General features: G+C 57.8%; 7 protein-coding genes across 7 annotated transcripts; 4 read left to right on the plus strand and 3 right to left on the minus strand.

Annotated features, from left to right (window-relative positions):
• Positions 1-1,160: 1,160 nt before the first annotated feature.
• KRP23_193 (uncharacterized protein) lies at positions 1,161-1,667 on the plus strand (the record flags this gene model as incomplete). Its single annotated transcript, XM_067886409.1, has 1 exon — positions 1,161-1,667. One exon carries the CDS (start codon positions 1,161-1,163, stop codon positions 1,665-1,667), a length of 507 nt encoding a protein of 168 aa, XP_067750748.1.
• A 467-nt stretch (positions 1,668-2,134) lies between these two features.
• On the minus strand, positions 2,135-3,562 carry KRP23_194 (Vacuolar protein sorting-associated protein 27; the record flags this gene model as incomplete). The annotated part of the gene is made up of 4 exons (XM_067886417.1): positions 2,135-2,845; positions 2,903-2,983; positions 3,055-3,175; positions 3,237-3,562. The coding sequence occupies 4 exons, from the start codon at positions 3,560-3,562 to the stop codon at positions 2,135-2,137; spliced, it is 1,239 nt and encodes a 412-aa protein (XP_067750749.1).
• Positions 3,563-3,686: 124 nt separating this feature from the next.
• On the minus strand, positions 3,687-6,627 carry KRP23_195 (DNA replication licensing factor MCM6; the record flags this gene model as incomplete). The annotated part of the gene is made up of 2 exons (XM_067886428.1): positions 3,687-6,102; positions 6,164-6,627. 2 exons carry the CDS (start codon positions 6,625-6,627, stop codon positions 3,687-3,689), a joined length of 2,880 nt encoding a protein of 959 aa, XP_067750750.1.
• A 2,173-nt stretch (positions 6,628-8,800) lies between these two features.
• KRP23_196 (uncharacterized protein) lies at positions 8,801-9,979 on the plus strand (the record flags this gene model as incomplete). Its single annotated transcript, XM_067886439.1, has 1 exon — positions 8,801-9,979. The coding sequence occupies one exon, from the start codon at positions 8,801-8,803 to the stop codon at positions 9,977-9,979; it is 1,179 nt and encodes a 392-aa protein (XP_067750751.1).
• Positions 9,980-10,447: 468 nt separating this feature from the next.
• On the plus strand, positions 10,448-11,878 carry KRP23_197 (uncharacterized protein; the record flags this gene model as incomplete). The annotated part of the gene is made up of 2 exons (XM_067886450.1): positions 10,448-10,741; positions 11,693-11,878. 2 exons carry the CDS (start codon positions 10,448-10,450, stop codon positions 11,876-11,878), a joined length of 480 nt encoding a protein of 159 aa, XP_067750752.1.
• Positions 11,879-12,006: 128 nt separating this feature from the next.
• On the minus strand, positions 12,007-14,124 carry KRP23_198 (Secreted RxLR effector protein 73; the record flags this gene model as incomplete). The annotated part of the gene is made up of 1 exon (XM_067886461.1): positions 12,007-14,124. One exon carries the CDS (start codon positions 14,122-14,124, stop codon positions 12,007-12,009), a length of 2,118 nt encoding a protein of 705 aa, XP_067750753.1.
• A 1,799-nt stretch (positions 14,125-15,923) lies between these two features.
• Positions 15,924-16,544, plus strand: KRP23_199 (uncharacterized protein; the record flags this gene model as incomplete). Its single annotated transcript, XM_067886472.1, has 1 exon — positions 15,924-16,544. One exon carries the CDS (start codon positions 15,924-15,926, stop codon positions 16,542-16,544), a length of 621 nt encoding a protein of 206 aa, XP_067750754.1.
• Between the last annotated feature and the right edge of the window lie 1,881 nt (positions 16,545-18,425).

An 18,425-nucleotide genomic window follows, 5' to 3' on the forward strand; every position in this document is an offset into this window, starting at 1 on the left:
ACGATGGCAAGCAGCATGAGAATCGCGAGCGAACGACGCATGGAAATTGAAGTTGCCGCCGCGTATTTTTGCCGAGTGAGACAGATACTTCGTATGGGGTCCACGCAGTGGGTACCACTCAAGCGGAGGACCTCGCACCAGCGAACTCAGGAACTCAGGAACTCAGGCCTCGCTGCTGCTGCGCAGCGCATGGCGTCGGAGACTGCATCCTGTACGTGCATTACATGTAGTTGCTATCGCGGTGGTCAGCGCTGGTGTCGGCGTGCAGCAGGCATACAGTAGGAATCCTGGCAAATAATGGGTGGCGAATGACTTGCTTTTTGTATGCGTTCCACCCATCCCTTCGGTGACAGACGGTGGGATGGTCCTGCGCGCGGATTGGCCCGCGTCGCTTCAGCTGGTGATGAGGCAGTCCGCGCTCCATGATGCGCTTGCAGGCCCAGCAGCAACTTGCTGCTCCGCTTGCCTCTACGGTGATCGGCAGCTGTGCCGTGCTTCCGCCAGCGCTGTGGGCGGCGCCGCACGCTCCGCTCGACTCCGCTTTGCTGTGTCTGGGCTCGCCGAGCGCGCTCTCTCGGTGCTGCAGAGGATAAGAAACGCATGGAGAAACCTCTTCCGCTTTGAAAACTCAGGTCGCGACTCTCGAGGGTCCGCGTTTCAACAACCGTGCAGAATCGACAACGGGGAGGAGCGAAATAAAAGCGGGCGGCCTCCGCTGCGCCGCCGTCGGCGCCATGGAGGATCGCCGCCGCCACTTGCTAGTCAAATGCATGCATGTGGTTGCACTGCGGCACGAGAATCCACGCGCCGCCGGCGTCGGGCTCTTCCGACCTGCTGCTGCAACCGGACAACGCGCCAGGCATCAGGTGGGCCCAGCCGTTACGCAGCTCCTTTCGCAGAAGTAGTGCAGTAATCGATACAAAAAGCGCCGTTGGAAATCTATTCTCGCCGGCGTTAAATTCCCTCTCGCACTGGCTTTCTCTGACCGTCCATACAGACCCCAAGAGACCGACCAGAAACGGGTCTGACCGGGGTTCAAAAAAAAAAAACCTTTCGAAATTTAAATACAATACGCTCGGCCTCTGCGCCGCAAAAGCTTGCTGCGTGCCTGCCATTCCCGAAAAAGCCAAGCGCAACCCAAGCTCCATCTCAGTGCAACCATGTACGCCAGCCCCCGCTATTCCCGACACCACGGCGGCAGCAGCAGCTACCACACGCAGTACACAGCCTCTCCGTCCAAGTATGGCCAGCACCAGCAGTCGCAGTACGCGTCGCCGGCCCCGTCCAAGTACAGCGCGTACGACGGCTACTCGTCGCCCGTCAAGGCGTCCAGCTACTACTACACGTCGCCCAGCAGCCCCACGTACTACAACCAGCAGCAGCAGCAGGAGTACTACCACTCGGGGGCGTCCACGGCCTCGTCCTCGTCGCAGGAAGGCCCGTTCTACTCCGATGAACTGGACGAACTGGACGACTACACCATGGGCCTCGCCAGCGCGGACATGACCACAATCCCGACGGTCCCCACGCCCGGCAAGCTCAGCAAGTACGAGATGGGCAAGACTCCGTCCGGTAGAGTCATGGTCACGGCCGGTAACCAGACCATCGAGTTCTTCTCGTGCGCAGTAAACGCGCCGCTCTCGCGGTGTATGATGGTGCAGGAGTAAAACAACGTGCCGAGGACGAGCGAGTCTGGGTGAGTCACCCGTCCCTCACTCGCACGAGTTGTGCTGTGCCCCCTCTTCTGTGCCAAAGCTGTGTCGCCTGCTGCGGGTGTTCCAAGAGATTTTTATTTTATTACCTACCCTCCTTCCCCTGGGGAGCTCAACCGCCATGAAGTGTACCATTATGAAGGCGCGTTGAGCCCCTACTGTACAAGAGATGAAGATGAAGAAGGAGTCGCAAGTAGTCAAAGCCCCTAAAAAAACCCAAAGTCAAGCGCCGCGCCCCACCCAGCCAGAGTTGTGTGCTCGCCCCCCTCGTGTGCGTGTGTGCGTACGTGTGATCGTCGCGTGTATCTACGAACCTATCTAGCAACCTCCCAGAACCGCGAGGCCTCCGCATTTTGTTGTAGAACTACCAAGTATATAGTACTATGATTGCCACTGATGAATATGAACAACATATTGTCCCCCTACTCCTGTGTGGCGGTCTCGCTCTCGGTCTGCTGTTGCCCGCTAAGACGCTCCTCAGCGGCGACGCGCTCGAGTTCATCTGCCACAGCGATGGCTTTGATCAGCGCGGCGATCCAGCCGTTCATCTCCTCGAGGCTGGCAGCGGCGAAGTGTAGAGGCTTCTTGGGGCTGCCGCCGCCTTTGCCGCTGTGCGTGAGGCGGAACTGATGCGGACGCTTGGGCTGCGAGCGGATGCGAAGCGTATACCCGCTGAGCTTGAACACGGCGGCCGGCGGCTCACTGCCCGCGAGGTGCTCGGCCTGGGACGCGAACATGCCCAGCGAGCCCTTGCGCACCAGCAGCACGAAGAAGAACGAGTGCCACGTCTTGCGGTAGACTTTCGAGCCTTGGCCGTACGCGCCCTGCAGGAACTCGAGCGAGCCCAAGTGGATGGCGGCCGACGACAGGAGCGCAGACTCGGACGATGCCTCGCCATTGTCCGTCTCCTGGTCCGTCGGCTCCTCACTCTCCCTGTCGGCAGGAACGGGCACCGTGGCCTCACGCACCTGGTCGCTGCTGCTGCTTAATGAGCTGCGTCGAGCCGCCTCGCCGATCTCGTCGAAGCACGTGGCACACACCCGCTGACGTCTACCTGTCGGCTCCGAGAACACACGCAGCGGCACCGTGTGAGGCGAACACACGGCGCACACGAGGCTCAGACAGCGTCGACACTAGCACAGGGCGCGTTAGCAACGGTTAGACCTGGAAAGTATCAGCTAGAGACTCACATGGTGGCGCCGATTGAGGAACGTGAAAGCCTCGTGACACACGGAGCAGCTATCGCTGCAGTCGTCGGGCGTCCACGTTCGCTGCAACGAACAGACAAATAGAGTGAGAGCTCCCCCCCCCTACAGGTTGCTCATCTTCGCTAATAACGCACCAGCAAAGCTCCGTCCCAACTTGGAGGCGACTGCCATTGCGGCAGAACGTCTTCCACGACGCGGATGTACTCGCGCTGAGCTTCCTCCGCCGACATGTCACCAAGCTTCTGCCAGAGCTTCCTGCTCACACACACGAGACCTCAGTACCAAGGCAGTCAAAGGCATTCACAGTCTCTCTTACAGTCTCGAGTCCTCTCCGGCGACGAACTGGCAGCAGGCGAGACCCAGGACCCCCGTGGCGTTTCTCTTGGGGTTGAACTCCTCGTACTTCTTGGAGCCGCGCGAGGCATCGCACGAGCCCACGAGCGCCTGCTGCTTGAAGGCCCACAGACGGTTCCCCGTGGACTGCTGCTGGAAAGCCCAGAGGCGCGGCGACACGGACATGGGGTCCTTTTCCAGACGAGAGAGCACCACGGCCACGAAGTGCTCGGCCTGGAGGAAGGTTTCCTCCGTGGTGCTGCCCCCTGGAAGCTGCGCCGAAGGCGGCGGCGCGTACACGCTCAGCATTCTGCTACTCTGAGACTCTGAGACTTTGGTGCACTGAGGAGACTCGCGCCCCTCTAAGATCGGACACTTCTGTCGAAATCGCTGGCTGTATTGACTATCTACTTGGCCGGGATTGGCGACCCCTCTACTCGAAGGCGTAGTTGGGGTGCACTGTTAAATACCGCTGCTGCTTCTTGACGTCCTCCTCCTCGGGAGACAGCTTCTTCGAGCGCTTCTTGTCCTTGTCGTCGCCTTGACTGGACTGCATGGTCTCGTCCCCGTCCTCCTCCTCGTCCTCCATGTCCACGACAGACAGGATTTTGTCCTGCAGCAGCTTGTCGATGACGGAGCAGATCATCTGCTTCTCGCGCGAGAGCTGCGCCTCCGACGTGATGTCCTGCGAGGACAGATACCACGTCACGAGTTCGCCCTGCAGCACGCCAGTCGCCTCCTCTTCGTCGAACTCGTCCTCCTCTTCCTTTTGCTCGCCTTTTCCACTTGCTGCCGTCTGCGCACGAATCGCATCGCGCGCGAGTTTGGCGCTCATTGCCTCCTCTTCTTTCTCACGGATGAAGCGACCGATAGCCTTTTGGATTCTAGCAAACCGCTCGAACGAGAGCGAAGATGAAGCTGTCGACCCCTGCTTCGGCTTGGACGGCGTGCCGTTCGTAGTCGCCGAATGATCTGTCGCGCTGGAAGATTCGCCGTTAGCAGTGCCATTCTGGCCGCTACCTCCACCACCACTTCCATCATCCCCGTCATCTCCATCGCCACCATCACCGCCGCCGCCACTTCCTCCATCTTCGCTGTGATCGTCTTCGCCATCCTCGCCCGCAACTGCTACGGGAACGGGCATCTCCAGCTCCACGTTCTGCGTGTCGACGTGGATGATCGACTTGCTCAGCAGTCGATACGCCTCTTGCACGTGGGAAACCAGCACGGTGTCCGTGAGGTCGAGTCTTGCCAAGCCCTCTGACAAGCGGATCATAGACTCTAGCTGGCGCACGGTAATACGATACGCGATATTGGTCTGGCCGTTGCTAACCACATCGTTCTCGCGCAGGCTTCGGTAGCACGCCACCATCATACGCTTCGCTTCAGGCGTGATCACTGGGTTCAGAGTACGTGCGAACTTGATGTAGCGCTTGAGATCTTCTTCACTGTAGGCGCCGTTTTCGGTCGCTTCCACCTGCAGCTCGCTTGGCATGTGAATATTCACAATATGCTCTGCAATCTTCTGGTCTGTGACTTCGTCGCCGTCGTCCAGGATAACGAAGAACAGGTCGAAACGCGACATAATGGGCGCCGAGATGTTTACGTTGTACTTGAGCGTTTTGGTCTTGTCGTACCGACCATTATACGGGTTCGCGGCAGCCAAAATACTCGTGCGGGCGTTCAGCGTGGCCTGAATTCCAGCCTTCGTGATCGAGATCGTCTGCTGCTCCATGGCCTCGTGAATAGCGACTTGGTCCATGGGGTCCATCTTGTCGAACTCATCGATACAACAAATGCCGTTATCTGCCAGCATGAGCGCACCGGCCTCCACGCAGTAGTCTCCGCTGTCAGCGTCTCGCGTCACCGATGCCGTAAGACCTGCTGCCGAACTGACCTTTCCTGACGCGTAGATAGCGCGCGGCAAGAATCCGACAATATACTTCAGGAACTGCGATTTTGCTGTGGACGGATCACCGACAATACAGACGTTGATATCGCCACGCAGCTTGATACCCTCCAGCGTCTTCTTATGGACACCACCGAAAAGCATGAGTAGGATGCCTTTGCGAATCTCGTCGTGGCCGTACACTGATGGGCAAATAGACTTGGCCATTTTCGAGTAGCGGTCCGGGTCTTGCTGCATATCACGGATAGATGCCAGTTCTTCATCGCTGAACTCCTGTAATGCTGCCTCTCCAGCATCTTCTCCCTCCGCGTCTTCGTTGAATTCACTGCGGATAGAAATGCTGTTGAAGCGTTGCTCCATAGTTTGCACACTGCAAGCGAGGAAGCAGGTTTTGTACGTCAGCTCACGCACACCAAGCGCCTTCAGACCACGCACACCTTCACCCTCCATTCCATGTGTGCTACTCTCTCCTCCACGTCGAGGTCGCTGCGCATTGTTCCGGGTAGCCACCGCAGTCTCGCCTCCAGCTCGTGCAAATTTGGACACATCGGGCACCACAATGAGCGTTCCCGTAAAGACAACTCGGTCACCAGCCTTAGCCTGCTCGACATTTTCGTGCCGCAAAATGACGTCGATCGATCGTGGCATACTGCCCGCCGGAATCTCGTCACTGTTTTCCTGTACCTTGACGCGTTGCCAGTCCACGAACACCGACTTCTCGGTATTAAGTTCCCACGTGCCCGTGTTGACGCAGTACGGGTTCTGACACTTGACCGGTTCACTGTATCGGAACTGCTGCTCCACGCCCGTCGTGTCTCCGCCACATTCTGCACAAGTGAAAGCTCCAAACAGCAACTCCGGCCGCACTTCCGACGTCCTAGTCACCGTTCCCGAAAACGACAGCAGCTCTCCAATGCTCCTGGTCCTCAGGTCTCGAATACTGTCATGCAAAAATCATAATTAGTCAACATCCTATCCTATACTAAAATATATACACATACTGTGACACATGTTGGAAGTTGTAGAAGTTGACGAAGAACTCTCGCTGGGTCTTGTTGGCGTCTTCATTAACCGTATAGGCCACGTCTTCGAGCCTAATAAATTCGAAGACACTGCGGCGCAAATACGGTTCCCACCTGTAATATTGGGCCTGCAGGGCCTGCGCCAGGTCCGGATCGAACTCCAGGACGTGCGAGAAGTCCACGAACAGCGACGACGTCTCCGTGTTGCGCATCACCTCGGCCTGTTGGCTGTAGTTGATCTTGGCTGCCGCATTCTCATCCATAGCCTCGTCCTGCTCATCCTGCTGTCCGTACCCACATAGGAACTGCAGGAAGCGCGTCTTGACAGCCTCCGCCGTCGAGTCCACGAGCAGTTCTACGGGCGCCGCCGAAGGGTTGAGCGCCGGACCACCACCGCGGCCGCGCTTGGCGCCGACGCCACTGGAGTTATCCCCGGCTTGCATTATCTCCAGGCGTTTTGGATTGTGGTTTGGAAAAGCGCGGGAGTTTACGACGCAAATGGTGTGGTGCACACAACATTGAATTTTACGTGCGATTTTTTTAAAAAGCTTGATCGACCAAAACAAAAAAGTACTACCGGTAGTAAATAGTAGTCCAACTTAGTGTGCTTCACATAACTCAGTAAGCCCGCTGCAGTGAAGTGAACGAGTTTTTCGCCGTCTGTGCGAGCGGTTAATACGAGGTGCACTGCAGGCCCACGTACTACGTGTACCGAAACAGGAGACGGGAGGGTCAACAGAGTAAGTGACCGCGCTGTGAAAGCCTACATACAGTACTGTACCCCCAGTTACGATGTAGAGCTTACAACCACGTTATCAGAGGTATGTACATGTAGTTACCACAGGCGAGAACTGCAGCTCATGGCAATGACATGTTTCGGGACTCAGTATGGAGCGCGATCACACCAAGACGCGCTGATTTAATGTTCGACAACGTTGACGTCGCACTCACTCACTGAACAGCTTATCCGGCTTCGGCTTGGCCGTCAAGGTTGGCATTCATTTGTCATTTCCACATGTGCGCGGTCTTTCTCGCTCGCTGGCAAACTCCAGTCCAGCCGTAGAACACGATTGGGAGTGTCGACGGTAGTATATCGGATATAGGGTCTGCCAAACATTCACGTGCTCCGGGCCGGATACTCTGGCAGCCTCCGGCTCCGGTGCCAGAGTATCGCGGACCGGAGCTGTGTCGGTGTATGCGGAGTTTCTTTGCGAGAGGCTTTCCAGGGAGCTTTGCGCGCATTGCTCGTGGACCGTCTGCCTAGTTGTTGAAGTGGTTGCTGGGCTGTCTGTCCAGCATGACCAGCGCACTCATCGAGCGCTTCCTTCAGAGATCGTCTGCACGCCGCTGTCGTCAGCAGCTTAGAAGCGCTGTCCACGGTCCGTGCTCACGGTGAGCAGTGAGCCACGGGGTACCTGCGACTCACCGAGAAGGTGATCGAAAAGTGTCAAGTTCCTCTACTCTATCCTCTGCGCGTCCGCGCCACCACCTTCAAATCGGTGCGAGCCCAAATATTTTCAACACTCGTCGGAGTCGTTCGTACGAGCCGCTGCTATACTGTAATACATGTAGTGCTGCACGCACGTACTTGGTCGCCCGCAAACCAAGGCGTGCTGGGCAAGAACGCGGATCTTCTCCAAGCAGCAACCATGCCAATCAGGAAAACCGGCAGTTCAACTATCAAGATCGTCACGGGGTGACGGTGGGATACACACATGTGAACAGGTTGGCGCACTAATCGTCGTGATGGCAACCGGTAGCGCGACTCGAAATTGACTCTAGCGTTTGTGGGGGTCGCCTCGGTGAGGCAAATCTGTGACCGGAAAAGGCTCCAACCTGTCACCATGTCAGCGTGGTCGCCGTTTGCCAATCGCGTGGATAAGGCGGCAAGTCTCTCGTCCTGTACGCCAGCGTGTCCGAGCCGCGCGCCTCGACTTGACGGGATCACCATGCTCATTGGGCGACAGTCAGACTGTCAGTCTGTCGGACAGGCTTTACATGATTGAGACATCGGCTCCACCGAAGTGACAGCGCTCCAATGTTGCTGTCTCGCGGCTTGCGGCGATCGTTTGCAAGAAACACGAAGCTCGACAATGAGGCGTGCGTGGCCTCTGACGTGTTGCTCGCAAGCCGCCCGCTTGCCACCGTGCCCGTCTGTCCTCTCTTTGCTCTGTCATCAGGACATGTGTGCGAAGTTACTTGTCGAAAAGCACCTCGTTACATGTGCACCGCCTCCAGAGCGTGGACGGCACTTGCACCTGTCACCGCTGCTTGCAGCTCCGTGTCTGGAAAGGGGGGAGGCGACCCGTCTCGACATGAATCACTGGCCTTCTCGTCACTGCACTGTGCACCGACGCAACAACGCTGCATCTTCCAACGTCGCCTGTCCCTCCCGCGACACGACTCGTGTCGCCGGAGCGTGCTATGCACGACGCGCCTTGCCTGCGATGAGAATGCCAGTCGTCTTGATGCAAACTAAGTGTCCCGGCCGGGCCGTCGTCAATCCGAACGCGGAGAGAGGCAGGAAGCGGGAGACTCACCCCAGCCATTTAAAAATCTGCGCTCGCAGCAAGAAGCAGCAGTACTCGGTCGGTCGGGGCTTCAAAGTAATTGGCCATGGTAGGTAAGAAGCGCTTCGTGATGAACCCGTTCCCGTCGATGGATCTGTCGTCTGGAGACAAGGTACAGCTGCAGAAGACGGCGGACTCGTTACTTGGTGAATGTATGCAGTCGTACGAGACGTACCTCAAGGACAGCGAACGTCAGGTGGACGAGCGCCGCTGGAAGCCGCTGAAGACGAGGGACAACATGCGGCTGTATCTTGAGCGGGAGGTTCGCACAACAACCGATGGAAACTACTCAATGATGAATGAGTCGTCCGAGCAGGCTGCGACGCCAGTGTCCCTTTGCGTCGGTACGATGCAGGGCAACCTAGACGACGTTGTTTTCGGCACCGTGAGCACGACGTCCGAGGACATGTGCTTCAACGCGACGTACGTGGATGATCTTTCGGGTGCTGCGGTGCTGGCCACCGTTGTGGAGCCCACGATCGAGGAGCCGCTGCAGACGCTGGCTCTGAAGTGGCAGGAGCTGGACCTGCCACTGCACTCGAACAAGCGCGACTTCGTCTTCATGGAGGCCACAGGCTTCACGCACCTCGCGAACGGCGAGCGCGTCGGCTACCGCCTGATGTACTCGATCGACTTCCCGCAGACACCCGAGCTGCCGAACCGCGTGCGCGCCAGGCTCAACGTGTTCTTCCTGTATCGCCAGGAGCACGACCAGTGCATTGAGATGTACGCTTCCGGGGTCGTCGCCACCAGTTCCAGCATCGACTCGTTCCTGGTCACGGCGTCGGCCATGAAGTTCTTCACGTCAATGAAGTTCGCCCACTGCGGCGAGATGAAGAAGCTCACGTGGCTCATGCACCGCCGCTACGCCATGGACAAGCAGCGCGGCGCCCCCATCGGCGAGGGCGACTGCGTGAACTGCGGCATCCCCATCAGCTCCAAGATCTTCGGCAAGTTCGGCCGGTCTCGCGACTCGTGCAAGCTCTGCCACCGCCTCGTGTGTGGCACGTGCCGCGTCAAGAAGCGCCTGAACTTCGTGACGCTCGAGATGACGTTCGAGGAGCGGAAGACGTCCTTCTGCCCCCTGTGCATCAAGGAGGCCTTCGACATCAACACACCAGACGCCGCGCGCGCACAAATCTCGGGCTCCACCTCGCAGTACGCCTTCAACTCGGGCACGGACTACTCGTTCGCGTCCTCCTCCGACTCAGAACGTAACGTGTAGGCCCTTTCAAATAACACCAACTCCTCATGTACAATTGTCGTTGTCGTCGAGTGTCGTCGTCTTTCTCGAGTGGTAATATATCCGTCAAAGGTTGAGTTTTGACCAAGTTGAGGCCTCCGAGGCGGCAGCGCAGGCTCACGCCGCCTGTACAACCGCACTAAGCTCCATTAGAACACGGCCAGCACACGAGGCCCACCTATGTGTACGGGGGCAGGAGCCGTGGTTATCCTGTCGAGGAGAGGACGCCAACAGCGACCCGATTCAATGTACCCAAATACTGGTACTGTCTAGTGGTGGCTTTGTCTTGCTGCGCGCGACACTGGGGCATTACCAACGTCTTGGTTCCCAGGTACGGCACTGCGCCTTCCGGCTCCCACGCGGCCCTGAGCTCCGCACGAAGCAGCAAGTTCCCAGTTGATAGCCGAGTCCAATTCCAATCCAACACGATAGTCGCCTCGGAGCCCCAAGATGCCGGCGTGGGGTCCCAGTCCGTTCGGGCCGCTACAGCTCTCGGTGGAGGACGCGTCCAAGCTGGGCCAGATCGCGCGCACCTTCGTGCAGGACCACATGCGCAGCTACGAAAGGTATCTTTTCGAGGACCAACGGCGGCTGGACGAGCGCCGCTGGAAGCCCACCAAGCAGCGGGGCGGCGTGCAGGTGTTCGTGGAGCAGCCGCTCAAGGAGCGACGCAAAGTGGGCGCCGCCACGCAGGACGAGCTGGAGAGGGAGTACCGCCACCACTTGCTGCGGTCCACGGACAAGGTCACGGCTGCAGCCGCCGCGTCGCTTGCCGACCTACCGCTGCTGCTGGCGGTGGGGACCATCGCCGGCACCTTGGACGATGCAATGTACGGGGCGGTGAACTCGACGCTCGATGCCATGAGGGTCAAGTCGTCCTATGTGGGGGACAATATGGCGGACGGCGCGGTGCTGGCCACCATTGTGGAGCCGTCCGCGAGTGACCCGTACCACTCGCTCACAGTGAAGTGGATGGAGAACGAGCAGCTGCAGGTGCTCAAACCCGTGGTCAAGAACCGAGACTTTGTGTATTTGGAGGTGACTGGGCTGGCGGAGCTGGGCACAGGGGAGCAGGTGGGATATCACTTGTTGCACTCGGTGCATTTCCCACAGACGCCTGAGCTGGACGGCCGCGTGCGAGCCAACTTGTCTGTGGGAGCTTTGTACCGTCAAGAACGCGAAGGACTCGTGGATGTGTACGTTCGCGCGATCCTGAACCCCAGCGGGGGCATTATCCGCTCGCTGGTGGTGAGGTCTGTAGCGGACGCCATCATCTCCGTGACGGAGATTGCAGAGTGTGCGCAGAAGAAGAAGTTGGCGTGGTTAGCCAAGACTTCCCGCGAAACTCGGCGGCAACGGTCCATGCAGAACGCGGTGGCTGCTGTCTTGGAAGCCAACAGGATCAACTCGCCTGGTACTCAGTCGAACGTGACCAGCACGACGTCCAGCTCCGCCACCACTCGACCGAGTGTTCCCCTCCCTGGCATCCCAGAAACTCCCGTCCCAGCACCGACCGCCTTGGGCTCACTGGAAAAGTGCACGTCGTGTCAAAAGCGCTCAATTCAAAGGAGCCCGTCCGGTAGACTCGTGAATACGTTCGACAAGCGCGACGATCGAGATCGCTGCAAACTCTGCTACAAATTTGTCTGCTCGTCCTGTCGGGTGAAGCACCGACTGACCTTTATCCGACCCCAGGGTGAGCTTCAAAAGCGCCATCTACGCTTTTGTGGACGCTGTGTAGACCATGCTAGAGCGGCCGACACATTGACCATTGCAAGTGAGGAGTTGGCATCTGAGGACCTGTTTGCTGAATTTTACCAGAGTTTGAGTCCGCAGTCGGGCGAGACGAGCGGACGCGGTGGCGGCAGTATGGGCATGTGAAGAGCAGATCCTGGCGCAAGTAAGGTAATATCTATTGTTTCCGTACTTGAATTGCATGTCCTCATAAATTCTGGTGGACTGGTAATTGAGATATCTAAATGACTTTGCGTGTCTTGTGCCCCTCGTGCTCAGCTCGAGCAGATCGCGTCGGCTGTCTTCTGACACAATGCCGGATTGATGGCTACTACGGCTGGCAGACTCGTAAAGGCGAACGGGTCGATGCCGATGGTGCTTGAGATCTGTAGCCTGTAGGATCCGTACGAGCCGCGGGTGCGGCATGTATAGAGCTCTGGGGGGTAGTCGGCCTTGGTTTTGCCGGCGAGGGCATCATCCTCACTTGCGCCAGTCGGAGCAATGACAAGTTTGTACGAGCCCTGCTTGAGGAAGGTGTGCTTGTATGGGTCTCGGTAGCTTACAGACCCATCGATGGTGCCTACATCCGTGGGACTGTCGTCAACGGTGAAGACAGGGCTCGAGTCTCCTTGAGGGAACAGGAAGATCATGGAATCGAGGTATGAAGCGCGGCAGTCACCGTTCAGGTCGTAAAAGGTGTCGTTATCCGCGATCTCAACAGAGAGCACGTCGAAGGACACGTCACTGTCACTGTTAAGCGTGAACATCACAGTGTCGATGCTGACGTAGCCCGAAGCGAGGATAATGGCGCCGTCGAAGGTCAAGCGCGACGTCAGAGGAAGCACAGCCTCGGGTGCGGGCGGAGTGTACGCCGGGAAGCGATCCGCGTTGGCCGTGGGGTTCGATCCATCGTCAACAGCGTCGAACTCGGATATGTCGATGCCGTTTGCCTTCAAGTCGGCAATAATGTTCATCGCCGGAATGCCCGTGTTTGCGCACATTTCGCCGCAGTGGTGCAGCGCCACGACTCCATGATCGGAGAAGGAGAGCACTGGCGACCCCGAAGACCCGCTCTGTGTATCTCCGCTGTACGAGTATCCCATCGCGCCACAGGAGCTGGCGGTCAGACTTGTCAACGCCACGTTATTCGCGTAGTCGTCCACTACCGCCATTCGCTTGCCCTCATACAGCGGGTGCTGAGGAATGTAAACCTGCTCGCCCACCACGCCGGCGCGAGTCTTCAAGCGCAGATATCCGTACGTTCCAGCGATCTGTTCTCCATCCGACGGCAGCTTCAGCAGTGCGTAGTCCAGCTCCTCGTCCGCGTGCACGAGCTCGACACTCACTGACACAGTGTTGCCCGGGCAAGCCCCCCACGATTCGCACGAAACACTATCACTGCACGCGCTCGCTTCCGCCATGAACTCGACCGTGGTGGCGCTTGCCTCGTCGTCCGTGGACACGCAGTGGTAATTGGTCATGATGTGCCCTTGGTTTCCCAGTAACCAGCCCGTGCACCCTGCTGACGCACCGGAACCTTTCGGGATGAGCAGTCGAGCAACCGACCGGGCAGCCAAGTACGCGGTGCGAGTAGTCTCGTCGGCGTAGTAGCAAATGGCTTCTTTCGTGTTGTCAGCGGCACAGATGGACTCGTCGGTGGCAACAATCGGGTTGTCGTTGTCCAGGAGGACGTAGTAGTACGAGTCTACGACGAAGCCGAAGCATTTCAAGTCCGAGTCTGTCACGCTGAATGTGTCTGCGATGAGGTCGGGGTCGGCTGTAGTGGTGTTGAGACTTCCTTGGTCGCGGTAGAATTCGAGGCGGAACTCCTTCGAGAGGACGGGCGATGCAAGGACGTTGTCATACACCCGACCGCTCGGGTAGCTCGTAGAGAGGTTCAGCGTGCGGTCGGGAGTATCAAAGCCTTCCACTGCGCGCAGAACTACCGAGACACCACGAGGCATCCAGAGCTTGCTCAGGTGCAAAGCGACATGGGCATATCCGGTACCCTTCGTTAGTGTGAAGGAGCGAAATGGCGTGGGGCTTCCGGGGGTTGCGCTGTCGAATGCAATCTGGAACTCGGGGCAGCCCATGCCAATGTTCACGGTGCGCAGCCTGGACTCACTCGTCGTGTTGGAAGCTGTGATCGCCCCCGAGTCGTCAATGTACACTCCATTTGTTGTAGAACCTGCCAAGTCGTCCGTTTGCATGGTCGTGAAGGTTGCACTGCGCAGATTGCTGTCTTCACCCAGTGGGCTGACAGTAATGGTCGCCATCAGCAGCACCGCGATCAAGCCCGTAAGACCCAGCGCACGATGACGGCGTTCACTACCATCGCTTGAAGGTTCAGTCTCCAGGCGATGGTGCGTTGTCGCCACTATCACGTCGTGCATCCTTCAGTCGGTTGTTGTTGTCGGCTGCTTGGTGGAGGCGCGGGGTTTTGACAAGTGACTTGGTGGCCGATTGTGCGCGGCGGGTTTTGTTGGCGACCATCAGCGTCAGCTTAATCTCGGTTGGCCAGCTGCATGATCTAGGGCACCACCATTGAAGCTTTAATTCGAGCATCAAAGTCACTGGCACGTCGTGTTCATCCCCCTATCAATAGGAGGGACAAGATAGACGTGGTGGCGAGGACGAAGCACGAAGCACCTCTCGACTATTTTCAAACCCTCCAAATGACCGTTGCCTGCATGCTGCAAGCCTTCCTGCATTCGGAATTGAAGTCACTGCAAGCCTCCAGCGCGAGTGGCTCGTGATCCGTTACCTTTTGCTTCAAGGCGTCTTATCCTGCCTCATAGCTGCTTTGGATAAGCTCCGCTTTAAGACTTGAGCCGTTTTGTGTGTTGATTGAAAGAGACGCATCGACATGCACAAAATACAAAACGCACCAACACGTCGTAAGCCTTTGACACAAAGAGCATTATGGCGACGGGGGCGAGTATTATAGTAGGATATGCCTGATAAAAACTTGTTCGTGGGTGCTCCTTGCTTCACCGAAACGTGGTCGGGACCAGTTCGTGTCGCACCGAGACTCAGATGGATACATGCACGAGCAGATACATGTGTACCAAGCTGAGCCGCCATGGCCGATCAGAATGGAGTTTTCGCAGAAGGTGACTCCAAGGCAGAAGCAGATGCATTCCGCTTTACTTGAAGGCAGTAGATCGGCTTCCTTGTTGAAGTGAACCCTGGTGGAAGATCGGCAGCGCGAGCAACATGCAGTATCCTGGCATCCCAGCTGTGGGATCACTACATGTACCAGCTCACCACGATGCCAAGCGCTTGGTATTGCTGCAGTGCACCGTTGTCCAGGGACTAAAGAAGTCCTTCTTCAGGACGTGCTCATCCGCTGGCTGATCACGTGCGAAAATCGGACACAGTTGGCCGATGCGTGAAAGCACGCGGTGCGCTAGGATTCACCGCGGAAATGGACCCAAAGCAGACGAACGCTCTCACATCCTTTGCATTCGTGTATCGGGGCGTGAGTTGATGTCTCCATTTCTCAACTTCCGTCGTCGCGATCTCGACTCCTGCATCTGCGACCATGGCGACACCATCCAGTCCGTTTGGGCCGCTGCATTTGTCGTGCAATGATACGATGTGGCTGCAGGAACTCGTGAGGCTGTTGGTTCATGAGCACGCACTCGAGTACGAGACGTTCGTTCATCAAGACGAGCGACGCCTGGATCCGACACAATGGAAGTTGAACACGCAGCGCGACAACTTGCAGGTCTTTTCCCAACAGCCGACGCTGCGGAGGAAGAACAGCAGTGCAGGCGAACGAGGGTCAAGACGGAACTTGTTCACGTCCGGCAGAGACACAGAGGTGCGCGCCGCATTGGCCGAGATGCCGACACTGCTGCTCGTCGGATCGATCAAAGGCTCGCTGAACGACGTCATGTATGGGGTCTTGAACCCGACCGCGGACTCCATGCGCCTGAAGTCCTCGTACGTAGGCGACAAGTTCGCAGGTTGTGCAGTGCTAGCGACGCTAGAGAGGCCGACGCCGATCGACCCGTTTCGCTCGCATACGCTCAAGTGGTTCGAAGGTGACCACCCGTACATCTTCCGGCCGATTGTCAAGAACCGAGACTTTGTGTTCATGGAGGCTACGGGGAGCATAGAGCTCGCAGGCGGTGAGCGAGTGGGCTATCATGTCATGCACTCGGTAACGTTCCCAGGTGCGAAAGCGATGAACGGGAATATAAGGGCGCACATGGCGGTGTGCGCGTTCTACAAGCAGCAGAGTGACGGCGTGGTGGAGGTGTTCACCAAGACGACAGCGAACCCCGGCGGTCATGTTGCGCCGGCGATTGCTGTCAAGTACGGCGCCACGGCGCTGATATCCGCGCAGAACCTGGTGGACTGTGCGCTCGCGAAGAAGCTCGCGTGGACGGTGTCTGGCCGAGCGCGCTCCACTTCAACGACCAGTACATGCAGCAGCAGCAGTTCAAGCTCCGGTAGCCGACAATTGCGCGGCGTCTGCTCCACCTGCGGTGAGAGCACTTCTCTACTGAGCAGAAGCGACTCGTGTGCGCTCTGTTCGCGGCCGATGTGTCCTGCCTGTAAGGTCAAGAAATCGCTGCGCTTTATTTCGTGGACTGGTGGCTTGGCCAAGCACAAGATGCGCTTCTGCCAGCCCTGCGCCGCCGCCGCCATGAATCTGGACGCCCGTGCTCTTGCTTGCGAAGAATTCGGAGTCATCGAAGAGCGCCGCCCAACCCGCCGGCACCGTCTGACCGCACACCTCGAGGGATTAACTGCGTCCGACCCGAACGTCGTACAGCTTCGTCCAAGCGCCTTGAGCTCGTGAAACTTTGCAAGGCGCTTTGAAGCGTAGCCACCTAAAATTCTTTGAAATGGATGTTACGTTGGGATACTGGCAAGACGGGAACCATCGGTAAACAAGTCACTCCGTGACGTTGTGAGCTGTATTGGTCCCTCCGTCTGAGTAAAAGTGAGGACTTCAAGATCACCCGCTGCGATATGCGCGTCCTGCAAGGCTAGGAGAGCACGCATGAAGGTGGATATCCATGTACGGTGTACGCATGACAAGCAGAGCAGCGGCGTTGGGGCCCAGTTGCTTTCGAGCAAAGGATCAAGGCGTTTGCCTCAAGCTTGAACCGACTCGAGGTTCCCGACGGGAACCGCGCAGTCTCCACGGGATCTGCTGGTGAGACCATGATTCCGCGCGGGCATTGCTGCTCCCAATCTCCATGGAAAATGGTGACACGGCTGCGGTGCATGGAGCAACACACTCGCCAGCTATCCGCGTTCGTTCGACACACACCAGCTTCGGACGGATCGAGCGCGGGTCGGTCATCACGATGGCAAGTGGGGCGAGTCCCTTCCGCCCGCTCTCGTTGTCACATGGAGACGCCGCGTACTTGAAGGAGCTCGTTCACGTTTTCGTTCAGCACCAGGTCGAGAGCTACGAGCGATACCTGCATGAAGACCACGAGCACATCGACAACAAGCGCTGGAAACTCACTCTGCAGCGCGACAATGTGAAGGTCTTCTCGGAGCAAGCGGGAGCTAAAGGGTCAAACCCCGTTGACGACCCAGGCTTCGTCAACCAACAGGAGCCTCCCGATATGGCCGACCTGCCCGCACTTCTAGCGGTGGGCCACATGGAAGGCTCGCTGGACGACGCCATGTACGGCCTCATGGCCCTGACGGTCGATGCGATGCGCCTCAAGTACTTCTACGCAGGAGATCAACTGGCCAACGGAGCTGTGCTGGCGACGATTGAAAGTCCTTCAGCGACCGCCCCGTTCCAGTCCCTCACTGTCAAGTGGGTCGAAGGCTACCAGCCCCCCATCATTCGCTCCATCATGCACAAACGCGACTTCGTTTACATGGAGGCGACGGGTTTCACTAAATTGAGCGACGGCGAATTGGTCGGCTACCATCTCCTCCACTCGGTGCATTTCCCGCAGACGCCCAAGGTTGGCGACAATGTTCGCGGGACCATGTCGGTTTGCGCGCTGTACAGGCAGCGCAACCACAGCCTGGTTGACGTTTTTGCACGAGCGTCGGTGAATTCGGGAGGGCACATCTCTCGAGCTATTGCCACGAAGTACTGTGCAACGGCGCTCATTTCTTCTAGGAAACAGGTCCACTGCGCTCGTCTGAAGAAGCTTGCGTGGTTATTGAGGACTCGCGACACGGGCCCCAACTCCACGTTCATCCGCGGAGACCCCAAGTGTATCGGGTGTGGACAACGGCCCGGGATATTTGCCAACGGGATCGGAGCTTGCTCTCTCTGCAAACGCGGACTGTGCACAAAGTGCAGGTTGAAGATCGAGCTGGGGTTCGTGTCTCGAGTTGGTGGTTTAGTCCCCAAGAAGCTGTGGTTTTGCACCTACTGTCTGGACGAAGCAGCACGAACGAGCTCGCGCGTTGTCGCGTGCGGGGAGCATACGGACACCAGGCTGTATGAACCGACGCCATGGAGCAGTGGCTCGACGGGAGTAAGCTCACCATCGAGCTCCGACCGCGACGATGAGTGGGGATCATTAGACTCCAAGCGCTACCTGAATCTCCTGCCCTGACGTCTTACGAAGTCGTCAATTATTTACTATCCAACTTGGATTTGCGAGGGAGGAACAAGGTTATGAATTGCAGACAAATACGTCATTGGGATTTCAAGCGGCTATGTGCTGCGCCCCCAAAGTGAAGATGTTACGGTAAT

This window comes from Phytophthora ramorum (genome assembly GCF_020800215.1).
Source record: "Phytophthora ramorum isolate Pr-102 chromosome Unknown Phyram_PR-102_s0001, whole genome shotgun sequence".
Classification (NCBI taxonomy): Eukaryota; Oomycota; class Peronosporomycetes; order Peronosporales; family Peronosporaceae; genus Phytophthora; species Phytophthora ramorum.